This window comes from Verruconis gallopava (assembly GCF_000836295.1).
Source record: "Verruconis gallopava strain CBS 43764 unplaced genomic scaffold supercont1.1, whole genome shotgun sequence".
Classification (NCBI taxonomy): Eukaryota; Fungi; Ascomycota; class Dothideomycetes; order Venturiales; family Sympoventuriaceae; genus Verruconis; species Verruconis gallopava.
The window spans coordinates 317,196-342,121 of NW_015622137.1; the positions used below are offsets into that span (position 1 = coordinate 317,196).

The following is a 24,926-nucleotide window of genomic DNA, read 5'->3' on the forward strand; positions in this document are numbered from 1 at the left end:
TCAGTCAAGACAGCATAGAATGAACTAAGCAGGTTTACGATCTCACTTATGCACCATTCATCGTTCCCGTGATCTTCCGCACAGACATTGACATCTGGCAAATGAAGTGGCAGGTCTAATGCTTGTCTAGCCCAGAACAGCTAGCTATGGGAAAGACAGATGTATATTCTGGTTGCGTGCCCAGCTCAGATGCTCTGGTGACACTTCCAAAAACAACAGATGGTCTCATCTCAAGGTGAGAGTGATCTTAAAAGATTGCTTACCTAGAAGGAGGCAACTTGTGTTCATAGCAAGAGTCGCTGCGTCTAAGACGTAAGCACGCACCCTTAGGACAAATTCACCCAGCTTACACCCCCCTGTATTCTCAGCTTACATATTTCACCGATTGGAAGTCTGCCAGAAAGCGAAAAGAGCTTGTTTTTCAACAACTGCTGGGCAAGAACGCGAAGCAGTTTGTCTACATCTGCAGGAATCTCGAATCGATGGCCCACCTTATTCTGACGGGTGCCACAGGACTTGTTGGATCCGCTGTCCTCGTCAACTTGATCGAGCGGCCCACGTCCGAAGTGTCCAAAGTAACAGTGCTCAGTAGAAGAGAGGTTCCTATAATCAAGGATAACCCTCGCTTTGAAACTGTGATCCTGAAGTCATTTACCAGCTATGACAGTGAGTTGCTAGAGAACCTCAAAGGCGCTGACGGCGTGATCTGGGCGCAAGGCATCTCAATCACTCAAGTACCACGAGAGTAGGTGATTTCCTAACAGCGCGTCACTTTCAATGTCGTGTTAAAACCGAAACTGAAGATCAGAATGGTCGAAACAGTTTCAAACGGTCCAGATCTTGTCGCCGTTCAACAATCACGATCTTTGCTGACCATTGCGCTAGTGAATATTTAAAGATCACAATAGACTATCCTCTTTGCGCGGCCAAAGCATTCGCGTCGCTTTCGGACAACTTCAAATTCGTATATGTCTCTGGCTACGGGGCCAGCACGAATCCCGGCATGTTTACACAGCCGTTCGGGAAAATCAAGGGCAGCGCAGAGCTTCAACTCCTAGATCTTCAAACTAAATTGCCAACCCTGAAAGTCTACAGCGCCAGGCCATGCTTTGTGGATCCTAGCCATCACTCCGAGATCGAGGAGGCATTAAAGGACCGCAGGAAACCATTCGCGGAGAAGCTAGTGCCCGCACTGCGTCCTCTCTTGCGCTTGATGCCGAAATATGTGTCGCCAACCAATGAGCTTGGGAAAGTTCTGGTGGACCTTGCGCTTAGCGATGGCCAGGAATTGCAAGGTGAAGGAGTCGAGAAAGGAAGAATCTTGGAGAACTCTGTGCTGCAAAGGCTGTATGCCGAGAGTGTCAAGGTGCAAAGCTGATGGACCTTGCGGTCTTCTGCGCGATGCGTACCATTCCACCTAGCAGAATAGCCGTTCCTCAATTGAGATCAGAGATTGGGTTTGACCCGCACCTTTGGTTCCTCGCAATCGGCTGTAGAGCATCTACGACATGTTGCACAGCTAGTTCGCGGTATATGTAGTTTCGTATACACGTGATATTGGGAGCAAGAATGCGTTGGAATCTGAACAAGGCCTTTTTATATGATCCCTTGTCTCGTAGAGACTAGATGAGCGTTCGTAATGGCTGCAGAAGCAGACGTTCCCCAAAACTTGAGCTGTGCCCGTGGCACCATTGGAGGATATATGCGCAGACGAAAACCTAGGTATTCAAACCTTGCGCATACCTTGTGCTCTTGACTAGTCTAGACGTAAAAGAGTGGATACGATGGTAGATCATGCCTGCATGAATGATGGAAAAGTGGTGAAGTCTGCACGTAAGTTCGCCATTGAGCTCCGCATTTTTCGCCCAGCGGCAAAGACGAAAGCCGCGAATCATACCAAAGTATGTCTCTCCCCACGTTCATGGGCCGGAAAAGAGTGATCCAACGATGCAAGATCGGTGAGCGCTCGGGTTGACCGAAGATTCGACGCAATGGCCGCATTCGATACTACCGCAGTACAGTAATGATCATCTGAGGCACAAGCACACGGACTTGACTTTGCTCCGACGGCAAGTGAACGAAGCGTGTAGCCAAGTTGATGTCAGCAAATAACGACGAATCAAAACTCCCAAATACCAGTTTACCAGATGCGAGAACTAAGCCCTACCTGAAATGAATCCTGCCGAAGGGCTTTGAACGCGGAATCTGACAGGACGCAAGCGTCTGAGCCTCCCTCACCTCCACAACCCGCGTGGAAGCCCACGCCTTCTCGACGAACAATTCAACCCACTCCCCTAATGTCTGCAAACGGAACAAGGAGCGGTAAGGCACGACATGGCTCGTTCGTAGGGCTGAATCTCCAATCGAAGCGATTATCGCGAAGTGGTCCAGGCCCACGGCACGCCTCTCATCCACCGATGCCTCGTAACATCAATCCCTTCGTCGAAATCCAAGGTGGCTTCTCACCTCTGACTTCGTAAATCTGAAATGCGCTGCTGCAATAACAGAGCTTACTCCTTCTCGTAGACTGCGTTCCATGCCACTTGTCCAGTAGCAAGCCCGTGCCTGCTCTATTGTTGCGTCGCAGATTCGCATCGCCATCATCCAATTGGGACCCATACGTTGCCTTCCGACAAGGCCAGAATTCGTCTTACAAGCTGCTTCTTCATCTGGTCTGCGTGCTTACGCTCTCGGTCTCCTTCGATCTTGTTCGCTTCTTCTGTTCAACCCCTTGACAATCGTTTCCCGAGCATTCACAACTTCGTCGGAACTGATCTATCCTCCCGGCCGTACGCTAAGCCCGTCTGATTTCCCCTCGTTCTTTGAAACTATTCGCTGCCCCATGAATCGATGACATCCGGTTCTATCTGAGGAGACTGTAGAAATCGACTTCCGGGTCTGACCATCCAGCAACCGAAGCTTGGCCACAGAAGAGCAGTGTGGCAAAAGCCTAGTGTGCTTCCCATCCGGAGTCACTGCGCAGCCAGCCACGAGCACTCGGGATGTTGCTGCCAATGACAGAATTTTTAGCACCGCTGTGTATCATTGCGTAGCCTACTTTCTCAAAATGGCTACTCGAAGGGAAGAATTGACTTGGCAAGCGCTATATAAGCCGGCGAATGCTAGCTGAGGTGAACGGTCTAAAGAAAATTTCATCCATTTTTGCTTGAGGATATCCCTAAAGAAACAAATTTCAAGTACTTTCAAACGTGCCTACAAAGATACTCAATTATCATCTCGATTCCTGGGGAGACGCAGCCTTTACCTAAATCTTTACCCGAATCCTTGGCCATCTTTAAGGTCTCAGAAATCACTCCTTTCCATCATGGCACAACCGGTCATTTTGAACGAGGTAGGTTCGCACAAAATATGCCCAAGAAGCTGGACAGTTCCGGAATATCCTCGCATTCGTTTCTTTCCTCCTAACCGCAGACTGAAACCAGGCTGAGAAACAAAAGATGATAACCTCGCTTAGGACGCATAGCATCAACACTCTGTCTGAGCTACGGCGTATTGAACGGGTATTTGCAACAATGGGGACCTCGGATCTTACAGAGCCCATGACTGCAGCATGTATGACCTACCGTGAGAAGCCTTGCCAACGATCTCTAACGCTTTTCTAAGGGCAATATTACGTGAATTCCCACATGCTGCTTACCGAGCTTCGAAGCTTGACCAAAAACTATCCGTTCAGGTTCGTTGAATCTCTGCATCGGGCGAAACGAAGCTAACGTTTCGCAGCTCTGATTGCTTGGATGAAGCCAAACGACGGGTACTTGCTGATCCGAACAGTAATAGGAGCTGGAATTATTGCTGGCTGGTTTTGACCAAGGTCCAGAGCGAGTTGGTTAATCAGTATCATCCTTCAATCCTGATCCATTAACATAGTCGCAGCAATCTTATATCGTGGTACGCTAAACAGCAAGCTGCTTTGCCAGCAATGTGGGGCGGTCAATCTCCATCCCAGGAAGGTATAGATGCCCTTTCGGCGGCGTTTTCGAGCGAGTGGAATTATGCACTTAATCAGATGTTGCGGCACTGGGAGACGCCTCCTGTGGGCGGCGCATCTTCGTCCTAAAGTGATTTGTTCAATTGGTACCTGGCTGGCGTTTATATTTCGAGATGCTCATCTAGATACCCAATACCAGTTTCCGCGGAAGTTTCCGTGCGGTCTGAGAAGACGCTGTCAAACGATTGTGCCCTAGCAAGCCCATTTGGGAGTTGCAGAAGCTTCGAGGTGTTGGATCGTTGAATTGAATTTGAATGCTTCAATCTCTCTCTCTCTCTTTTTTTTTTATTTATTAAAATAAGGCAGCATAGTCGGAAATTTACGTTTGATGGGTACCGATATCGTGTTTGCTGATTGGAGTCAATCAAAACAATGAAAGCAATGCCTGATAAAAGTCAATGACGACCTTCAAGGAAGAATCAAGCTCTTGCGCCTTTGAAATTCTTCAAACTATTCAAATGCTCGTAAATTGTCTCAAAAAGAGAAATAGTTATATACAGTGTAAACCCTTTTTTGTTGAGGTTTCCAGTCAAGCACAAGGCTGCAAGTGTGCCTTTCCATTACGGTCTCCAACTTTAGGCAACACAGCCTGATCTCAAAAAGTACATGTTCCTCCAGAATACCAAACCCTCAGTTTTTTCAAAAGACACTACCACTTCTGCTCTATATCTTGCCGTGGAAAATTGCCAGCTCACGTTGTCATTACAGACTCAGGCTGGTCGACTTACACACTACGGAACGCCCTCATTCGGCTATCCATTGACCACTTGACGAGAGTGGTCCAAGACTAAACATCGAACTTTAAGCAAAGTTCTCATATTCACTACATTCAGCCATGACTAGCTGTCTCATTCTCTCCCTGCCCCTTGAGATCCGTCAAAACATTTATGACTGGGCAAGTGTGCGCCCCACCGGCTCACATCTTATACTGAAAGAGTTTTTTGAGAAAATTGACACTGACATCCCCCGTTTACCGCCCACAGAAGTCGTTCTTCCGGTGAGTGGAGTAGCCATTGTCACAGACGATCCTCATCTAGACGAGGCAAATATTGGCAACGAGGACGAAGTGGACGAAGACGGCCAGGAGGGGTGGGAAGATAATGACGCTCTGAGCGATTCGATTGATGAAGAAGAGAGCTTGCATGAAGATGGCGGAGGCAATGAAACAAACAGTTCTGACGATGTCAGCGACTTCGATGACACTGAAGTGCTTCCGTACCCAAATTCTCGAAGCGACAATGGACGCAATACCAAGTATCGTCACATCTTACCAATATTACAGCTCAGCCATTGCCCGCCGCCAATAGGACTTCTTGGGACGTGCAAGCAGATTCACGACGAGGCACGCAGTTTCTACCGCAAGCGTGCCGTCCTCGTCATCGATGTCAACAAGGGCTTCCAACACTTCTCATTCTTCCAAGAAACAATCGACTTACTCATTAGGACTCCTTACTCACCTCTCGAACAAATTCGTAAAGTCAACCTTGTCATTACATGGGACAGCGAATGGCTGAGAGCGAAATCGACGCCACCGGATCAAAAGCTCGAGAGGGACCAAATGTTTTTTTTCAACTACTACTTTGGCGAACGCATCCAGCTCATGATCAACCTACTTCAGGCATGCCCTGAGCTCCAAAATGTCAAGATTGACTACCATGACACAGAGGATACGGAAGCCAGTCGTAGCTTTATGTTTCAAAAGCTCATGGATCTTCAGGTTGCGGTCATCAGCAAGAATTCGGTCGACGACAACGGCGACAGGCTGCCTGTTGAGATTGAACTCAACCAGTATTTTTCGCAGGCAGGCACAGCACACGCTCGTGATTCTCTGCTAGCGCTACGCCGCACGGAATTTGATCATTTCCTCCTAAGCGGCTTGAGCATGCGCTAATGGATCGCCTTCTTTATGAATGGATCTTCTGGTTTTCAGACATGGCTTAGTGCTGGTGGGCGTCTTGACAGTTCAAAAGCTCCTCGAAAAAGGTTTGAACATGATTCGGAGAAAATCTCACTGGATCGACATGACGGAAAAGATTGCTTTTTTAGTATCCATACAAATATTCACAGCACAGGTCAAATCGAAAGGTGGCAAACTCTTTTGCAATTGAAATGCCTATCTTGCCGTTTCTCTCACCATTGTGCAAGCAATGCACGGGAATCGATATTACAATAAAGGATGACGACGGTGAAACTCAAGAGTGAGGTCCATCATCTTGTGCAGATGTTGCGCTTGCAAGCGTCGCGGTAGAGTTTTGCTGCCGGACATGAATATCAAGGAGTGACCTAGAAAAAGCCCGTTATCACTGCCATATTCAGCAGTCTGACTGGTTTTTGACATCTGAATTCAAATTCAATGACCACACAACTTTTCTTCCAGCACTCTCGCTATGTCACAGAAGGTATTTTGTACGTAGCTCACGTTGTATTATCCGAGCAGCCTTGCCAAAAGGTCTGGTGCTACAATCATCGGCTCAGCAACCTCCTTGCATTTCTCCTTGCCCAGCATGACTTCGACAATTTTGAGGCTGAACCCCATAGCAGTGCCAGGTCCTCGACTTGTGATCACCTTACCATCCACTACTACCCTTTCGTTGTCAGGAGCGTAGTCCCACCCTGCGTTCACAATTTCATTCTTCACACTGGGATGACTGGTTACTTTCACGGCTTTCGTACTTTCTAAACCTTCAGTCTTCCCGGCGCCTTTAACGCTAGCTACAAGCGCGGTCGTCGCCGCGCAAATGAACGCGACGTACTTGCCAGCGTCACGATAGGATCGGATAAGCCGCTGAGCAACGTCCGACTGGCAGAAGGTCTTTGCGCCGGGACCACCACCGGGAAGGATGAGAATGTCATGCTCAGGCGATTCAGGCGGAGTCGTGGTGTCTGGGATGATGCGCACGTTTCGTGTGCATGTGACGAAATCGTTCTTGAGATTGATGCCGAGCGACGTGACTTTGAAACCAGCGCGGGTCAAGACTACGTCAGGTCAGATCATGGAACGGTGCTGGTCTGAGGGGCAATGAGATGCTCTTTGATCCGAAAATTGACAAGCAGGACAAGACGGGGCTGCGTTCTTACCATCATACGGCGTTACGAACTCGATCTCCTCGCTGCCGTCGGTGATCAGAATAAGAGCGGAAGGCATGATGCGTCCAAATACGAAACTCTTATTTCAGGCGAGTCAATTCAACAGCGTGAGTTCCCAAGCGTTTTCTCAACTGATTTCAAAAGAGGAATATAAAAGAAACACTTACAGCATTCTGACATGATTTCACGTGATAAATTCCAATGTGGGGTCAAAGAAGGCGGGGCCAGCGCAGTTACTTTGTTGCGCTGCGCTTTGGCTGTAGTGGCTAAGGCTCCACAATTACAGTGGGAACCTACCTGTAGAAGTGATACTAAGCTCGTTGGAGCTGCCAACTATTTTGACATCGTCCAGGTAGCCTGAAGAGAACGATGGAAAAATCGGTGTAGACCAGTTCCTGCCGCTGATGCGCCGGCCACTCAATGCACACAGGATATAGAAAACTTGGACGTATTTACGTAGAACACATAGATATACGCTCAAGTTCGTATCCATGAGCCGTGGCTGAAAAGGGTTTATCTAGACTACTTCAGAATGGAGTGACAACAAACGGACAGTGCAACACCGCAACGACATATATCCATCCAAAAGAAATATTAGGAGTGAACGATATTGACGTAACATCAAACGTGTATTTGCGACTAGTATTTTACCCTGACTCCACCTCTGAGACCCTCTCTCCATAGACAGCAGACGCTGTTCATTTCACACCAAGATTGCACCATCCAACACGATATTTCGACCAACTCACCGTCCTTACCCTCCACTCTAAGACCCTGACCGTTCAACCACTCTGTCAAGTCTTCAAGCACGATCGGATCGTAAAGGAGCATCTTCTCATGCCAGCTTGGCTTCTTGATATTACCCGTAGGTGGTGCGGACTTGATTACAGCTGTGATCTCGGGAAAGAGCTTCGCTCGCACCTGCGGCCAACGAGCATGTTGTGCATTCAAAATAACTGTGTTAGCACGTCTGGTATTTGCTTCCTTTTCTGTGGTAGCGGGAGTGGTGAGGGGTAATGGCCGATTGTTGTTACAATTGACCGAACCACACCTTCGTGGTGGAGAAGGCGTAAGGTCCGGCTCGGAATCCTCTATGTCATCAATGTGCTGGAAACCATGCTCGTCATCTCGAGCGACGCGAATCTTTGGTGGACGACCTCTCTTTTTAGGTGTTCGTGTCGTTCGATTAGATGCCGCAACGTCTTTTCCAGGTCCAGCCAGGGACTTTGCCGAGTTGTTATGGTGCTCGATTTGGGCATCTTTGCTGAGACGAGCTTTGCGGTCAGGTCCGGCCTTCTCATCCTGTGACTTTTTTGTTGGAGATTTTGTGTTCGTTGACATCGACATGAGAGCCATTCTGGGCGGAGATACAGAACTCCTTGGGCTCGAAGAGATGTTGATTATGGCAGGAAAGGTCTTGACGCTTGTAGGCCGTGAACCTAATAACGAGGTCGTGGACCTGCTTAGCCAGAAGCCATTGGAGGTAATGGGTGATGATTCTGGGAATGATATACTTCGCGAAGCGTCCTGATCAGAAATGAATCCAGTCGAGAGGCTTTGGCTAGACCTAGCCTCATCAGGGCCAATATGCTGGCTATGTTCTGCAGACCTTGATTGGGGACTTCCGTCGCCTATTATATCCGAAATGCTACGCCATCCAGAATCTATATCGATACTCGCGCTTTCGTTCCACATCTTTCGCCTCGTCCTTCTGACAGCCTCGGTAGACCGCAGCGGTATTGGCGACGAACCTGTCTCCTCCGGCATTTCAGAATCAATAGCCGATTCTTCAAGAGCCTTCTGCACCTCACGAATATATCGAGGCGACCCGTCTTGTCTTAGTTGACTAGAAGTGCCAAAGAGAAGATCTTGCCGTTTTAGTTTTGCTTCGTGCTGCTTCGGCGACATCAGCTTTGGAGGTGCTATGAAAGCTACTGTCTTTCTTTTCGAAACTGTTTTCTTTCTTCTTTCCCTTTGAGCTTTGTTTTCTCCTTTGGCATTCGATTTTCGCTTGCGAGGCTTCGCTGCGTTAGCAGCCAAAGAAGCTCGTCTTGGCTCGGTACTCGTTTCTGTTTCAGGTGGGTGGAAAATGGGAGCAAAATATGGCGACATTAGAACCGGGTTTCCAAGACTTCTATGTTCTGCTTGAGCGTAACGTGCAATGGAACGAGCCGTAATCGACGTCGCGCCCTTCTTCGGAGACTGTTTTCTGATTTCATTTCGTGGAAGAGATGGTATTGCTTCCTTTGCTGCTGATGCGTCGTTTTCCGCTGCCACAAAGATATCAGGTCCAGGTTGCTCAATGATAATAGTGAAGTTTTCAGGTCGCGTGTCTGGGATAAGCTCCAGGTTTCGTTTTGATGTTGGGACCGTGGTAGATTGTACCCTGGGGCGAGGCGAAACAGAATTTGAATCTTCATAACTAAAAGTTTGATGTAGTAGCGAGAAGTCAAAAGTTGGAATTTCTGGTTTATCAGGTTGCGAGGATGCTTGCACAATCTTCTTCCCCCTAACTGGCGAGTCATTTGCGGCTGGAAACATTTCCACATACTCTTGCTCACCGTTTGCTTCTGCGCCTTGACGGTGTTCCGTTTCTTTTGGGGATTTAGCAGCGCAAAGAAGAATTTGATGGTCGTCGACGGCCTCCTTATCCTCGATCGTGTGTATTTCCTTCCCATCCTTGGGACAGTTACTGACTTTCTTAGCAAATTCACTCATGTTCGATTCTTTGTCTTCTAATTTTCTTCGCTTCCGGCTTAATCCAGTTCTTGCTAAGCGTTTAGCTGTGGACTTAGCCGATCCTGTAGTCCCAACTCGCTCTAACTCATCCAGGTGATTTCCAACCGTCATCCCATGAGTTTCTGAGTTTTGGTTCCTCTGTGTTCTCTTTCTTTCGCTCACGGATCTCCTAGATACAGCATTGGCCTTCTCCTTTGTTTTCCTCTTTTTCGTGCTAGTCACATTGCAGTCTTTTGACTTTGCATCGAGCTTCGGTTCCGCCTTCTTCCCTGTGCATTCCCTGGAGGCTTTATTACTTCTATCTTCATCCTGATGTTTATTCAAAATGTTGTATGGCAAAAGCGTCGCGGTGCTCTGCAACCCCGCCGATACGTTTTGTGGCAGCGCCAATGCCCTTGACCCCATCTTCAAGCGAGCATCGATCCTGGCGGGCAATATCTCATCCAATTCTGGAAGTGAATCTGACGACCTCGAATTCGGAACGTAATTGCGCTTGCGTTGCGGAGGCGTGATGGCAGTTGTGTGCGCCACCGCGACATGTGGAGATCCTGCTCCAGACATCGCAATGGTAGCAAGTACGGCGCGACATGACCGCGCAAGCGGCGAGGCGGTGGCGGAAGACAATGCGGCTGCTATCAGGCTCAAAATATCATTTCGCTTTAAGTTGCGGCTTTACGACGCGTTTTCTTCGTAACAAGTGGTTTGCTTTGACCCTTGGGAAGTTCAATGCGCGCGAAGGGATCGCCAGATCACGTTGGACGCCTTGCCTAATTAGGTAGTTCAGATAAATGGAGAAGATATGTTACCCATGTACTTAGTCTTTGGCGATGCGTGGTCACGAACTAGTGCCAGAACCTCGGGAAATATGCCACCAGAGAACATAACATAGATCCTTACTGACCTACTCTAGAAAGCTTAATAAACGCATCTCACAAACGTGGGTTTCCGGGAGCAGTTAAGTCCTCGCAAACATTATCAGAAACATGCTTCGACCATGATTATGACGTTTCAGCTTTGTTCAGGAACCGCAAGAAGTTCAAATGGGCGACTGCACGGTGATGATTTTATCCAATAACATATCCCCGCTGCTTGTGATGCAAGATTTTGCCGCAGAATCCAAATGGTTGGAGTCCAGAACTCGTGCCGCCCATCAATAGCTAGTGGAAAGTAAGGGAGAGCTATTAGAGAGGGAACTGTGATCATGACTTTGTATCAATGCAATGGAGAAAAAGTTGTGATACGAACAAATGTTCAAGTCGCACATTAACAGGGTACGCTTTTCGATGCAACAATATTGTCTTCCCAGTCAAAAGTCTGCGAAGCGATCAGTGTTCGAGGGGTTGTCTAAAAGATCCCAGTTGAGCCGAGGTTGAGCGACGTATACTGCCACTTTGTCCACAACGAAAGCGTACAGTAGATACTGGATTTGGACTCAAGTATACCCCAGAGAAATACGCCTATCCGTGCAAACAATTTTTTACACGCCCGTGACGAAGTTCGCTAGATATTCACAATGCGACTGAAGTATATAAGAAATCCTTCGGAGACATCCGATCAGGAAGTGAAGGATTTCCTATCTAGACTGAAGGCCTCAGGGGACAAAAACGGGGTTGGGCCGCTATACCAGACCCTAGCACACTCTCCGGCTTTGTTCAAAGGTTTCCTCGAGTTCTTTGGCGCCATCAGGAACCAATCCACGCTGCCACTGGACATAATGGAACTGGCCATGTGTCGAGTAGGGGCTCTGAATGGTGTTGCCTTTGAATGGATGCACCATGCACCTCTTCTTGAGAAAGCCGGTGTAAGTGCTGAAGGCTTGGAAACTGTGAGAACAATCCTGCCTGGATATGTCGGCAAGGATGGTGAAAAGGGTTTAAAGAGCGAGCATTGGGCAGTGCTTAAGTTTACGGATTGCATGACCAAGGATATAAAGGTGCCAGACGAAGTGTTCGAGGCGGTCAGGAAATTGCTTGACGAACGACAGATTCTCGAGCTTGGTGAGTAAACGTACGAATCAAGAAGGCATTGTAGTGTGCTCACTAGATGCCTTAGTTTTGACAATTGCCGGCTATAATGCAGTATCTCGAACGCTTGTGGCCTTGGATGTTGCTGAGTTGAAGGATGTTCGCCCTGGAGATGCTAAGCTTCCTTCGAAATTGTAGGCGGCTATTATGATATAAAACATGGTTCATAGGATATCGCAGTCTTCGTCAAGCAAATTATTCAGTCTCTTCATGTAATCAAATAATAGAGAGGTGTGCTTCTTCGCCTTGATTGTCTTGCATCACAACTAGCCTTGTGGGCTAAGCGATTTGAGTCTGCTAATGAGGAATCATTTTTGACGTCGCACATGACGAGTTAACAAAGCAGTTCGAATTCGAACCAAGGTCAAACGGCAAGCGACATCGTCGGCAATAGGAACAATATAACCTATCTAGCACAGGTCACGCGTTCGTAAATTAGCTCGTCGTGTATGTACATAAACTCGTTCCTCACCGCCAAAACGCAATAAATGCAGACGTTTGAACGTCTCCGCACAGAATAAATGCCACATCATGAACCACAAGACATGCTACTTGGAGGAAAGTTAACGTCGTACACACATCATCCTGAATCACCGCCGCTGCCCATATATCCTACGTCACCCGCAAATTGACTCTCTTGCCTAGGCCCGATTCCCGGACGGTCCTTTGCCCATTGCTCAAGTTCCGCTCTGTTCATGCCAAGAACTCTCTTCATATCCTCATCGCTAATGCTCTTATTCTTCGTCATCTCTTTGTATTTCTCGTACCAACTCCGCCTTCGCCCTGTCGTGTGTTCAGCCGCAGCCTAAACATCACGACGTCTTCGCAATCGGATCGGTTGTTTGCGTACCTACAGCGGGCGAGGCTGGCGATCCGGGACTGAGCATACCATCCGTGCCAACAAACGTGGCCGCCGGAGGCGACGCTTGGCCCTCCTCTGGGATCTCGGTCGGTCTGCGCGACTCCGGAATCTCGGATGGCGCGTATACGGTGTCGCGTCGCCCCGAGGCAGGCTCGTCGTAGTGGATGTCGCTAAAGTTGGTACGCACCTTACGGACAGGCTGCTGGATCTCCGCGTCCGCCGGCGTCTTATTTTCTTTCGAGCCTCCGCAGCCCATTGCACCTGATGTGGGAAAGGATCGATCTCAGTCGAATTGAGACGAAGACAGACAGCTTGTGCAAGAGGAATGCGACTGGATTTCGAGGCTGGATGTGTGCTGAGCTGCAGAGGTGTTGCTGCAAGCCGCAGCGATATCCCGCCGTCAAGATCCAGGCCGCTCTTGGTGGAATCTGGAATGTAACGGTATTCCTCCCGTGCGGACGGATCGACGTCTCACGTCACAGAACGCCAGATCTGCGGGGTTTCCCAGCCTGGCACCCGCGTCACTCCACTCGGCACGTGATCCTTAGGGCGTATCGTGCTGTCGACTGCGGAAATCAATTGGTTAAATGAACGCCACCTCGCTCATCGACGCAGATAAGCTCGGAGTGTCCGTGAATCGTAAGTAGTGTACAGCAGTCACCAGGCTTGCCTGTTCAACATCGTTCGCATGTCCGTCTCATTCTCGAGACTTTGCTAACTATGAATCCTTTCTTCCCAGCCTCGAGCACAGTCCTACCAGCACACTGTAGAGCTAACGAACGGCTGCTCTTGGTTCAGAGACGCGGTCACTCTTGGAATGTGATTGTCTTCGTCCTCAAGAACTCAGCCAGTCCCCATGTCGCGTTGAATCGCCCAAAGCCAGACTTCTTAGCTCCGCCATGTGGGAGCGATGCTTCGTCGTGAACGCTCATCGAATTGATGTGAATGGCACTACCCAAGTCCGTTGTTACACTGTGTTCGCTTGTTTAGACGGCCTGCTTAAACTTACCCCGATTCAATCTGCTTGGCCACTCTTAGCCCTCTCGCGAGATTCTCTGTGAACACTGCACCGCTCAATCCATACTCGGTATCGTTAGCTGCTTCGATAGCATCCTCCTCTGTCTCGAACGGAATCAAGCTAACGCTTGGCCCGAAGCTCTCCGTGTAGTACAAGTCCATTTCTTTCGAAACACCTTCGACCACGATCGGCGCCATCCTCGTCTTTGTAGATTCCTCAATGCTTGGGTCACCGTGGATCACCTTTGCACCCTTCGAGACGGCATCGTTGATCAAACGCTTATTCTTCTCCACGGCGGCAGCCGTAACTGTCACACCTGGCTTTGAAGCTGGGAAAATGGTACTGATAGCCTGCCGCAGCGCATCGCGAAATGCGGGCAAAATTGTCTTCTGGACAAGAATCCGCTCCGTAGACATGCATATTTGACCGGTCTAGAGCTTGTCAGAACCTACACTATTGTTGATTGTAGCGCACAGATGGAAGGATTCTTACATGCAAGAATGCACCCAAAGCACACTCCCTAGCCGCGGTCTCCAAGTTTGCGTCGTCAAGCACAATTGCGCTAGCCTTGCCTCCGAGTTCCATAACCACTGGCTTTAGGTTCCTACCAGCCAGACCAGCGATAATACTTCCTATAGCAGTGCTACCAGTGAAGTTTATCTTCTGTACTGCACGATGCTCGATGATTGTCTGCGTGATCTCCGCAGCATCCTGCGGTCGATGGTAAATCGTGTTGAGTACTCCGTCCGGCAGCCCAGCATCAGTCAGCACTCGTCCCAATACCCAGAAGCAGCGTGGTGAGAGTTCTGATCCCTTGAACACCACGGTGTTCCCCGCAGCGACGGGATATATGATAGCACGCATACCCAGCACGTATGGCGCATTCCTTGCCTTGCTCTTAGCTCGTGCATAGATTCGAGATTCGATTTGCTTACCACGGAGCAATACTAAAGTTGACACCGTATGGCTCCTTGAGGAGCAGCGCACTTGTTCCTTCCTGTCGACATATCGGGATCTCTCCTTGAAGAGCCACAGCAATGCGGCCGGCTACGTCTTTAAGCATCTCCAAGGTCATGTCGAATATCACCTCAAAGAAGGTCTCATCTGCGCCTGTCTCCTCGCACATGTATTTTAAGCTCTCATCCTTCCTCACTGCGAGAAGATCAGCTGCCTTCAGTATGATGTCCCTGCGTTGAGCTGGCTTTGTTTTGGCCCAAGCTGGGAGGGCCTTTTCTGCAGCTTGAATGGCAGCCAAGGCATCTTCTTTGGAGGCAGATGAGCAGGGCCAAAGTTTTTGTCCTGTACTTGGAGATGTCACGTCAAAGGTTGAAGAAGTTGTTACTTCTTTGCCGTTGAGGAGCAAAGGAACAACGTAGTTCGCTGTGCTACTAACGTTGCTAGACATCTTGAATCAAGGTGAACAGGAATTGACAGAGGTTTACGGATTGACAAAAGGGGACGGTCACCGCGAATCCTTCCATTCTTTATACATGTGCCCTGCAGAATTTCCCCGCCTCCTAGTTCTTTCTACTCCAAGTAGCTGATATTCCAAGGTAGGCATGTGGAGAGCCCGAAGGCGGAAGGGTTTCAAACTTCGGGACTTTGTCCGGCAACGTCGCCATCCAGGTGCGGAATTCGCAGAAAACTCCTGCTCGCCACGAGGGCTAAACAACGAATTTTAAAATTTAAAACGACGTTTGTCTGTCTAGCTACTCGTTGTAGAGTTTTATTTTTTGCAGAAAGATCCGTGAAATTCAAAAGTTGCTACTTCAGCATTGTCACCCGCCAACAGCTATGCACATTGTAATACGTATGTTGTTGACATCGCACATAATGTGTAAATTAAAATTGCTATGCAACTAGCAAGGAGCACTCGTAGAAAATAACATTTTTATACACGACGCTATGCAACCCAATGTTCCTCAAACAGGTCGAGAGAGGCCTCTATAGCACAAGCAAGTGCGGGTATTCTTGGCGCCGCTGTGTGTTAACCCGTCGTCAAACCTAGATGTTTATACATATTATGAAGAGTGGAAAGGTTATCATCTCGCCCATGCTATGTGCTTAAGCACCAGTCGACTTCTCACTGCTTGAACCTCCAAAGCCGAACCATCCCTTTTGCCACGACTTCATCTGCTCAGCCATCATCTTCTTTTCGAGCTCCTTCTCCTCCGCCAGCCACTTTTCGCCATTCTCCCTAATTTCCTTTTCAATGCGCTGGTACTGTCTAATACCATTCTCGCGAATTTGATCAGCGAGCATTTTGCCTTGAGCCAGCTCGTCCGCGACCCTGGTTTGGCCATCATAGGTCATGCCGCCTTGAGGCTTCAAGCCTAGCATGTTGCTGATGAAGCTTCCTGCGGAGCGCTTACTTTTTTTGGCTCGCTCTTCTTCGAGTTGTTTGTTGAACTCTGCTCTGGATCGTTCTAGTCGAGCGGCGAATTCTGTAGGAATGTGCTTTCCCTCGAATGCCTTCAAACTCGCACGAACGTCTGGAACGCCGATGGCAGCGATATGCTCCAAGTAGGGAATGAGTTCTACTAGTTCTTTGTCCTTCGGATCACCGGTCCATGGTTTCAAAATAATTGCGTTTTCTGGTTGGTTCTTGACATGCTCTTTCTTTGTGTCGATGATGATCGTCTTCGATAGCGGTCGGTTGAGGTAAGATAGATCCTATTTGGATATGTTAGCGAAGTAATCAGTGTAAAGATTTAGTACGTACTTTGACATATTGACCATTCTCATAGCGAGTGGCCTCGCGGAAGAGCGGCCATGTCATGAAATGGTACGGATCCAACTTCTTCACAATTTGATCTGCATACGCCATTGGCATGGTCGTAAACAGGACAAGTTCATAGTACTGGCTCAGGTAACCAAGGAAATAATCTAACCCAGGTCGCTTTGCCGTGCGCCATCCGTGTTCTCGAGTCCATTCACTATGGATCAACATGTCCTCCAGACTTAACACGAGCGTATATGGAGGAGGGGGATTCATCTCCGGCAACAGCTTGGGAAAGGTCGGCTCGGTGTAGTAGCTTCGCTGACTGTTCATCCGCGCCTTGATGCGCTCCCAGAAGAGAGGTAAGGTCCATCCTGATGGTGCTTCTGGATGTGCCTCCTCTTCTTCTTTTGTATCCCAGTTCCGGCCCAGGTATATGCTTCCGGTTGTCAGAAGTACACCAAAAGCGATATAGAACCATTTGGCCATGGCATCTCTTCGCTTGTCGATCGATGTTTGATACGCTGATTTTGGCAGCTCACCTTGTTCTCTTTCAGCACCATCTCCAAACCCTGAAGAGCGCTCATGTCTCGCCTCATCGTCAAGATTGATGCGATGCTGGCCAGCTGAATCTGCTTCTCCCTGAGTGGAAGCGGCCGATTTGTTTAGGAACTCCTCTGCAAATGTTGAGGGTATACCGTGTCGTAAGTCAGGCAGTGGCTGCGAAGGTCGTTGGGGAGCTTCTGGAGTCTCGCTTCCACCAACTGATTTGGACGATGTATCTACGCTTGCTCGTGGTTCTGTATGGCCCGATCCTTCGGATTGGCGTTGGCCTTCTAAAGTAGCGCCCTTTGATGGTGCAGCGCCTTCATCAAATTCCGCCGGCTTCTCTGATGATGCGTCTTGCTTCGCCTGTTGTCGGTTCAATCTTTTTACAGGGTCGTACTGCAACTCCTGCGGGGACTTGAACGTTGAATCTGAGTTTCCAGGCTTTGATGGAAACGAAGAATCACTCTTGTATCGAAGCCATAGCGATGTATTGGATGCTAGCACTGGCCTTGTGGAAGCAGTACGAACGACGCATACGCGTGTCGTTCGCAATAATGACCGCGCGATTAACATTGTGATATTTGAGATGGATGTGACAAGGAGATAATTATCTAAAGTACATTGCGATGAAAGAGTGGAACGCGGATCCAACAGTTTCTTGAGCTTTCTCCTGCATGATGGTATGACCATCAAATAAATCTTTTGATGCCTCAGGCTTCAAGCTCTGTCGAGGTTTTATTAACCCGAGTCGGCTTCACCGTTGATTGACGTCAACGATTGTATCAACCAAGGAATTTGCAATCTGTAGCTTAAGGCATTCACACCGTTGATCAAGTATCAACAGTCTTAACTGATGTGGCCGTCTATACGATAGCCTTCAAGGCACCGAGGTCAGCCATCGGAGTTATCAATTCGTCCGACCAAAATGCACCAGCACGAGCGCTTGGTCCGCGTATGCTAGTCCAGCTTTTGACATCATGAAGTTGCTCCTATATCCTCATATAAGTCCAAGAATGTGCCGACCTGTGTGAACATTTGCACCGATCAGATTAATATGTCATTTTCTTCGAATCCCCCTCCGTCCACGAGTGTGAAGCTGCTCAGCCGACGAAAGTACTTAGGAGCTCCGGACCATCATGTCAATAGCCCTCCTACTTCATTCAGAAACCCATGGCCCTCAGCAAAAGCTGCCTCTCCCTCAGTCATGAGCCTCCTCGCTACGCGATTTGGCTGGGGGAATGAGAAGAAGAACTATGTGCCAGTTCCGTCCACACGTGATGAGCTGGTCAAGATCAGAACCCCGAACTGGGGATTCGATCAGCAAGACAAACTTCGTGCCACGTGGTTTGGACATGCCAGCTTTTTGGCTGAGCTACCCGTAGCGGACGGAGCCAAGAGAGGATTGAGAATATTGCTTGACCCTGTGTTTGCTACCCAGATGGGTCCGTGGGCACGCATAGGTCCAAAAAGGTTCAGTCCGCTGCCATGCGCATTAGAGGATGTACCAGATGTCGATCTTGTTCTAATATCGCACAATCACTACGACCATTTAGATGTGGACGCAATTAGGACGTTGTATGCACGTAGGACGAATGCTGTGCACTTCCTCTGTGGTCTGAATAATAAAAGCTGGTTCGTGTCATGTGGAATACCTGCGGATCAAGTCACAGAACTCGATTGGTGGGACGAGATTGAGGCCACTGTTGATGGCGTCGGTTCCGCAAAGATCGTCTGCACACCAGCACAGCACACCTCAGCAAGGACTCCTTCCGACAGAAATTGCACTCTGTGGTGCTCTTGGGTGGTGCAAAACATCTCAGATGGAAACAGGAAAAATCTGTTTTTCGCAGGCGATACGGGTTATCGGTCTATCACGAAAGAAGATCTCAATACTAACGAAAAGTCACTTCCGCGATGTCCCGCATTTGAAGAGATAGGCGAGTTATACGGACCATTTGACCTTGCCTTGCTACCAATCGGGTGTTTTTTGCCAAGGACATTCATGTCATTAGTACATTGCGCGCCAGAAGACGCAGTTTGCATACATCAAGATATCAAAAGTAAAAAATCAATTGGTATGCACTACGGTACTATCCGCGGAGGGATTAGCGGACAGTATGAGGAGGTCACGCTTCCACCAAGAAGGTTTGAAGAAAAAGCAAGAGAGGCAGGCTTGAAATGGGGGGAGGAAATAGGGTTATGTGACATTGGAGAGACTGTCGCAGTTTAAAGTAAAAAGATTTGTTCGTCCCGACAATATTACTGACAAGTTACACAAGCCGTTAAACATGAGGTTGATATGGCTGATGGTCTAAATTCCTCCATAAGCCAAATCGCTAAGGAAGTGGTTGACATTCCTTCCGGTGGTACTCTTATTTCGCTCTACTATGACCTTAGGTAGATCCTAAGACTAAACTGATCGCTTTTTCAAGACTAGGTGAGGCCACTTTACATGTTATTTACCCCTATGAAGATTTCATCTATCAATCTAGTTAAGATGATTGACTTATTGGACTTTTACTACCCGATTGTTCTCACTAGTGTTTGCATTTCTACTTCCATACTTTATTATCTTGTCTAATCTTCTAAAGTTGTCAATTCATACATCTACACCTTGTTGGCTCTCTGTCCAGAGAGCATTAGAACACTTCTTGCTCACCTTACTTGCCAATCCAGCCTTTCTATATCCTTGTCGAACACCACCACACCGAAAATATGCCCCGTGGAATCACCTGGAACCAAGAAGCTCATTTTCAAGTAATGGACTGCCCTAGATGTTCCTATGCAATATTCTCGTGCGTGAATGACTAACCTCTTCCCTCCCAGCTTCTCTTGGCCCTTATTGGTTCTGGTCAGGATAAGAACTGGAACAAGGATATCAATAGCATCATCGCAGCATGGCGTAAGTACCGTGCCGTCTGTCTCCAAAAAACTGCTTTAGCGAGCTAATACTCCGTCAACTTCAGCAACTTATCTAGGTCGAGCTCCGAGTGCCTCAGCACTAAACCAACAAATCACTGCGCTTCGAAAGCAGGTTCGGAACAACAGTAGCAAAAATTCTTCCTCTTTTAGCTCTGCCACGACACACGCCTCTCGTAAAACCTCTAAGTGCTTGTCAGCTCCATCAGCGAAGCGACTGGCGTTTGGAAAGGACGGTCAGGAGCCTCACCACGTCAACCTGATTGACGATGACGACGATGACACTTACGTCAAGCTCGAGAAACGTGAGCCTCATGGAACACCAAAACTTTCTGCTCACTGTCATTCCTTTACAGAATTGAAACCGGATAGATTCTTTGGTAAGAGCAGTAGAGGCCTTCCACGTGCGACTCTGTCGCCTTCTTCGGGCTTGCTAGAGACGTTGCACAAGCGCAGCCACGAGATGATCAAGGATGAGAACGAAGAGAATACCAATCTAACCACTACGAGCGTCAACGCGTATGTCAATATCAGAGGTGAGGACACAGATCTCGCCATGCACTTAGCCACGAAAGGTCATGACGAAATCTTTAAAGAAACAGCAACACGTACGCACATATTTCCCTTTTCCTGCTCATGATGTATTTACTAAGAGACTAGGAGAAAGTACCTCGCACGCTTGGACTCTTAAACAACGATGGTACGAGCGCGCCGAACAATAGCAGTATCGATACGCGTGCGCTCGAAAGCAAGGGCTCTACTTTCTACTACATAAGCAGCGAAAACGAAGATTAGGTCTTGGTGAAGATAATGGCTATGTGGAATTAACACGAATACGTGTATGAGTGATGCGAAAACCCCACATCGTGAAGCGTGCACGATTCATGACGGACTTGATGAACACAAGAAACCACCCAGCCGTTTTCTTAACGCATGGTGTGAAATCATGGACGCGTTGAACCGAGGTGAAGGAGATATGAAGTTTCTTGGAATGAGGTCTTAAATAGACCTCAGCATATTAGTTGAAGCTGACTGGCGCACACAGCTGAGCTACCAAGAGAATGTAAAATGCGCATAGGTAGATATAACATCACATCTTGTCTTAGTCCGTCAGCCTGCTTCCCAAAGTTGATCAACTACTTCATCTCAATACGCCGCTGCTCATGTCTCTTACTGTTGACATTAGCTAAGCCACATCATTGACATATTGTGACCAGCTAACTCAAATACAAGAGCACCCAGCTGTCTCCAAAACCTAATGATGCAGACTTGACGATCCCTAGACTGCCTTTCTTTTGGTCCTCTGCCCGCCGCTCATCCCTTTTTTTATATGTTCGCTCAAGATAAAGAACGCGCGGGCAGGTTATCATTAACAAGCGGAGCTGACTGAGATTGCGAGATATCATTGCCATCATGATATATGACACTGGAAACTCTGAATCTCGACTTCTCTGGAAGTTCAGGCATAGGCGGGCCTTCTGCTGGGATCACTGTTCCAGTATCAATCTTCATTGATCTATTTGTGCTACGCGGGCTAAACGCTGTATTTTTGTGAGATATGCCATTGGAAATATTGCAGTTGCTGGTCCGTTCGTCCCTAACATTTGGACCAATGCAACATTGTAAATTGTTCATTTGAACCCTCTCGGTTTCGTCTTGCTGGAAATCGGTGCGGGCTACGTGTAAGGCAACTCGTCGAGGTAGATCTCCTGTTGAGGGCTTTACCAAGTTGTGAGGTCGATACATATCTCCAGGGCTCGTTTCATCTCCAGAATGATAGATGTCAACTAGGTCTGATAACTGTATCGAGGACCTAGTTGTGAACACTTGACGGTCGGCAAGGAAAGGCGAGCCCTGCACTGGTGTAGGCAACTCATTTCCTGTCGAAGAAAAGCTGAAAATTCGCTGCTCAGCTGCAGTCTCTCCAGAATCACGGCACTTCTCATCCTCCTCCTGCGAACCAGTTTCATTATTACTGCCAGAACGTATATCATGTCTACAAAGATTGGGTGTGCTCCTCGAAGCCTTGGAAACAAAAAGGTTGGAAAATTTTCTCGGTAACCGTGCACCATGATATTTAGGGTGAGATTGCTTGAAGTTTTCTTGAGTAACTGGAGAGCTGGCGTGAGAGTTAAGGTCCATATCTCTGTAAGAGTTTTTTTTTTTTTTTTTTTTTTTTTTTTTTTTTTTTTTTTTTTTTTAAATGTATGCGAGCGCGTGATGCAAGTCCTTCTTGTTGCTTCGTCAGCTTCATGAGAACATGCGCTTTTGGTCCATTCTCATCAAGCTTGCAATGCACACTTTTGAGCTCAATATCCGCTCGCATGCTGTCCATTTCCTCCCGCAGATCCAACAACATGTTTTCGTCATTATGCAGGGCCGGTGCTGATTTCCTACGTCGCTCATGATCATTAATGGGCACGTATGGTGAAGAGGAGGTCCGCGGATTCGGGCCAAGATAGCCTCCAAACCAATGTGCCTTCTGATGACAGCATATTTTCGCGTTTTGCAATAAGTTCGTTTGCTTGAATCCATCGGATCGTAGTAAGTGCTTGATGAAGGCAGAGGTGATTCTCTTTGATATGGACAGATACGTCTGAACATTGCACGGATGTGTTTCCGAGTTGCCAGATGTGCTAAACATTCCATACGTGAGACATTCTGATTGTAGTCAATGGCCGGCCGTATCACGACTTCCATGTAGTTCTCGATCCAATCCAACACTTGTGCCTGCCAATCAGCCCAAACAGTCTTTGGTATCGGAAGCCAGCACGTGACTAGATATCTATCTGCTTCGAGTTTCTCCCCCGCGACCAGGTAACTTGAAATGTAGATAAACCGTAGAGCAATCATCTCGTGCTGTCTCATGTCCTTTTCGTTGCTCAGTCGCGTTGACTTGGAGGCTACTATCCGATCATCAACCCCCAGCTCTTTGATAGCCTCTTGAAGACGCCAAGGCAGTTGGCGATTGTTGTTTTGGACTTTGCTTGTGCAATCTCAAATCCGAGACGTATCTAGCCGAGCATTTCGTCCCTAGGAAGTTCAAGGTACCAATGTCTACCATTGTCATTACATGGAACAATGTCGTGATAGCAGTACCATATCAATAGATGGCTAAGTCCAGCTGTCGTAATTCTATTGACAAATTTTTGGGTGTGTTGTGACAGTTGCAGCACTTGGTTCTCCAATGACGACTGGGAATTCCTCTGTGTTAGCTGTGCGTCAGCATTTTAACCAGCATTCCTCCTACTCAGGAGCTCAGGAGCAGAGGACTTCCTCGAAAAAATGCGTCGTTAGTGCGATGCGGAAACACACGGCGTTGATCGACGTCGCGATTGTCTCTCTGACCAAAAACTTTAGACACTTGCTTTAGCAATATGTTATGCATCGTAACAAGGGGTATATTGCTCAACACAACTGCTGCTAGAGACAATGGAGCGGCCTAGCGCCTGTGATAGGAGAATGGTGAGACATTTCGGGAGAACAGTCCCGAGCAACCAAAATGCCACATCTACGCCTCTGCTCCTTGCATAACATAAAGCAGGTTTGACTTTGTGTGGAAGTGGGCCATGAGGCGCGAAATAGGTACAATCCCCGCTCCTCGATGATCCCAAAGACGTGCAGCTAAAGCAGAGATGGCACATCCTTACTCTACCTCGATCTTCACAGCGGTATTGTAAAGACGCGGCAAGTAATATTTTGTGTTCTCGTAGACGAGAAAAGTAACACATGTAGATGGCAAAACACGAATGATGTTCGGCAATAGGCTTTCAAAAATTAGCAAAGACATGTCAGTGAATTAAGGAAAGCAGTTCAACTCACCCCTTGTAAAAACCTCTCACACCTTCTTTGCTCCATATCTGCACGACAGCATCTCCAGCTCCTCGATACGTTGAGCCAGCCTCGTAGGTTTGCAATCTTGACCTTACCACCTGATACGGATATGTGATGCTGCCAGCAAAAATTTTGGAGCTGCCACTTAAGACTAGGTAGTCCCAGTTGCTGAGTTCCTGACCAGGCCCCAACTTTGATCGACTTCTGTTCTTTAAATTTTCGTAGGCCGCAAACTGAACGGCCCCATGCGAGTTTCCGAGGAGAGAGGGGACCAAGCCTCGCCAGAACCCTTTTATGCCCTCAGTGCGCACTATCTCGGCAATACCATGCGAAATTCCTCGGTAAGCCTTTGGAGAGTTCCGCCCTGTCTGGAGCATGCGCGTTTTGATAACCCAAATTGGGTTTGTGCACACGGAAGTAAGTACACCTTTCGAGTCGATTAGCTTTTGGGCCAAGGTGGCTCGCTCTGGTGGGACACGTACCAGAAATCCCAGATGCAGCGAAGTAATCAGCAGAAGTCAACTGGACTCCTTGGCCACGATACGTTGCAATGAGATCTTTGAGATTACGGTACCTATCGTTCATGTTAGTGAAGGCTCTTCAGTCACGTGGACCGAGTAAGGTTGAAGCAGTACCATAAAAAATACAATGCCCAAGATACGGAATTTCCGATCATGTTTGGCATCAAGCCTCTATAGAGTGCAGAGTATCCACCCTCCGTATGAATAATCTGCTGGAGAATTCTTGCGGAGTTCCCCCATTGCCCTCTCGAGGTGTCCACTAGTTGAAAACGTTAATAGCGCTCTCACGCCACTGCTTTGGAAGTGGAGATATGGATTTCAAGAAAAAGTTCACTAACATTGCAGTCGAGTTTTCAAGACATCAAAAGGGTGAACGGCCAAAGTGGCGACCAGACCTGCTGTGAAGCCGGCAGTAGACTCTATCAGCGAGGGAGAAAGGGTGTGGGATGTTGCATCTTTGCCGTCGACTGGAGGGAAAGTGCGCGGCATAATGATAGAGCTGTGTATTGAGGGAAATTCTGCATGCTTGTTCTTAATGGCGTGATAGGAGATACTGGCCGGGAGCTGCAAGCGCGTGAAAGCGCCTGGCCGAAAGAATGTTTGGTGGATGACGATGTTGCTCGAGGTTGTGCTACTTTTGAAGAT

General features: G+C 48.1%; 11 protein-coding genes across 12 annotated transcripts; 5 read left to right on the forward strand and 6 right to left on the reverse strand.

Moving 5' to 3' along the window:
* The first annotated feature begins 160 nt into the window (after positions 1-160).
* On the forward strand, positions 161-1,778 carry PV09_00124. Of its 2 annotated transcripts, XM_016352808.1 has the most exons (3): positions 161-312; positions 369-745; positions 886-1,778. In XM_016352808.1, exons 2-3 carry the CDS (start codon positions 483-485, stop codon positions 1,376-1,378), a joined length of 756 nt encoding a protein of 251 aa, XP_016219065.1. In that variant the 5' UTR covers positions 161-312; positions 369-482; the 3' UTR covers positions 1,379-1,778. The 2 variants fall into 2 exon arrangements, with proteins under 2 accessions (XP_016219065.1, XP_016219064.1); XM_016352807.1 differs by having other exon boundaries at positions 161-745.
* Positions 1,779-4,766: 2,988 nt separating this feature from the next.
* PV09_00125 (uncharacterized protein) lies at positions 4,767-6,214 on the forward strand. Its single transcript, XM_016352809.1, has one exon. It carries the CDS (start codon positions 4,845-4,847, stop codon positions 5,898-5,900), a length of 1,056 nt encoding a protein of 351 aa, XP_016219066.1. The 5' UTR covers positions 4,767-4,844; the 3' UTR covers positions 5,901-6,214.
* On the reverse strand, positions 6,122-7,284 carry PV09_00126 (uncharacterized protein). Its single transcript, XM_016352810.1, has 2 exons — positions 7,088-7,284; positions 6,122-6,985 (listed from the first exon to the last, which is right to left on the reverse strand). Exons 1-2 carry the CDS (start codon positions 7,152-7,154, stop codon positions 6,435-6,437), a joined length of 618 nt encoding a protein of 205 aa, XP_016219067.1. The 5' UTR covers positions 7,155-7,284; the 3' UTR covers positions 6,122-6,434.
* Positions 7,285-7,637: 353 nt separating this feature from the next.
* Positions 7,638-10,525, reverse strand: PV09_00127 (uncharacterized protein). The gene has a single exon (XM_016352811.1). It carries the CDS (start codon positions 10,394-10,396, stop codon positions 7,736-7,738), a length of 2,661 nt encoding a protein of 886 aa, XP_016219068.1. The 5' UTR covers positions 10,397-10,525; the 3' UTR covers positions 7,638-7,735.
* Positions 10,526-11,348: 823 nt separating this feature from the next.
* PV09_00128 (uncharacterized protein) lies at positions 11,349-12,068 on the forward strand (the record flags this gene model as incomplete). Its single annotated transcript, XM_016352812.1, has 2 exons — positions 11,349-11,832; positions 11,888-12,068. The coding sequence occupies 2 exons, from the start codon at positions 11,349-11,351 to the stop codon at positions 11,995-11,997; spliced, it is 594 nt and encodes a 197-aa protein (XP_016219069.1). The 3' UTR covers positions 11,998-12,068.
* A 132-nt stretch (positions 12,069-12,200) lies between these two features.
* On the reverse strand, positions 12,201-13,194 carry PV09_00129 (uncharacterized protein). Its single transcript, XM_016352813.1, has 2 exons — positions 12,710-13,194; positions 12,201-12,642 (listed from the first exon to the last, which is right to left on the reverse strand). Exons 1-2 carry the CDS (start codon positions 12,975-12,977, stop codon positions 12,440-12,442), a joined length of 471 nt encoding a protein of 156 aa, XP_016219070.1. The 5' UTR covers positions 12,978-13,194; the 3' UTR covers positions 12,201-12,439.
* An 86-nt stretch (positions 13,195-13,280) lies between these two features.
* PV09_00130 (uncharacterized protein) lies at positions 13,281-15,250 on the reverse strand. The gene is made up of 4 exons (XM_016352814.1): positions 14,675-15,250; positions 14,232-14,625; positions 13,731-14,170; positions 13,281-13,672 (listed from the first exon to the last, which is right to left on the reverse strand). Exons 1-4 carry the CDS (start codon positions 15,142-15,144, stop codon positions 13,528-13,530), a joined length of 1,449 nt encoding a protein of 482 aa, XP_016219071.1. The 5' UTR covers positions 15,145-15,250; the 3' UTR covers positions 13,281-13,527.
* A 268-nt stretch (positions 15,251-15,518) lies between these two features.
* PV09_00131 (uncharacterized protein) lies at positions 15,519-17,661 on the reverse strand. Its single transcript, XM_016352815.1, has 2 exons — positions 16,462-17,661; positions 15,519-16,412 (listed from the first exon to the last, which is right to left on the reverse strand). The coding sequence occupies exons 1-2, from the start codon at positions 17,578-17,580 to the stop codon at positions 15,804-15,806; spliced, it is 1,728 nt and encodes a 575-aa protein (XP_016219072.1). The 5' UTR covers positions 17,581-17,661; the 3' UTR covers positions 15,519-15,803.
* Positions 17,662-17,899: 238 nt separating this feature from the next.
* Positions 17,900-19,472, forward strand: PV09_00132 (uncharacterized protein). Its single transcript, XM_016352816.1, has one exon. The coding sequence runs from the start codon at positions 18,062-18,064 to the stop codon at positions 19,235-19,237; it is 1,176 nt and encodes a 391-aa protein (XP_016219073.1). The 5' UTR covers positions 17,900-18,061; the 3' UTR covers positions 19,238-19,472.
* On the forward strand, positions 19,421-20,922 carry PV09_00133 (uncharacterized protein). Its single transcript, XM_016352817.1, has 5 exons — positions 19,421-19,444; positions 19,599-19,764; positions 19,834-19,909; positions 19,974-20,534; positions 20,594-20,922. The coding sequence occupies exons 2-5, from the start codon at positions 19,723-19,725 to the stop codon at positions 20,719-20,721; spliced, it is 807 nt and encodes a 268-aa protein (XP_016219074.1). The 5' UTR covers positions 19,421-19,444; positions 19,599-19,722; the 3' UTR covers positions 20,722-20,922.
* A 1,180-nt stretch (positions 20,923-22,102) lies between these two features.
* Positions 22,103-24,897, reverse strand: PV09_00134 (uncharacterized protein). The gene is made up of 5 exons (XM_016352818.1): positions 24,620-24,897; positions 24,396-24,540; positions 24,243-24,334; positions 23,749-24,187; positions 22,103-23,693 (listed from the first exon to the last, which is right to left on the reverse strand). Exons 1-5 carry the CDS (start codon positions 24,768-24,770, stop codon positions 23,573-23,575), a joined length of 948 nt encoding a protein of 315 aa, XP_016219075.1. The 5' UTR covers positions 24,771-24,897; the 3' UTR covers positions 22,103-23,572.
* Between the last annotated feature and the right edge of the window lie 29 nt (positions 24,898-24,926).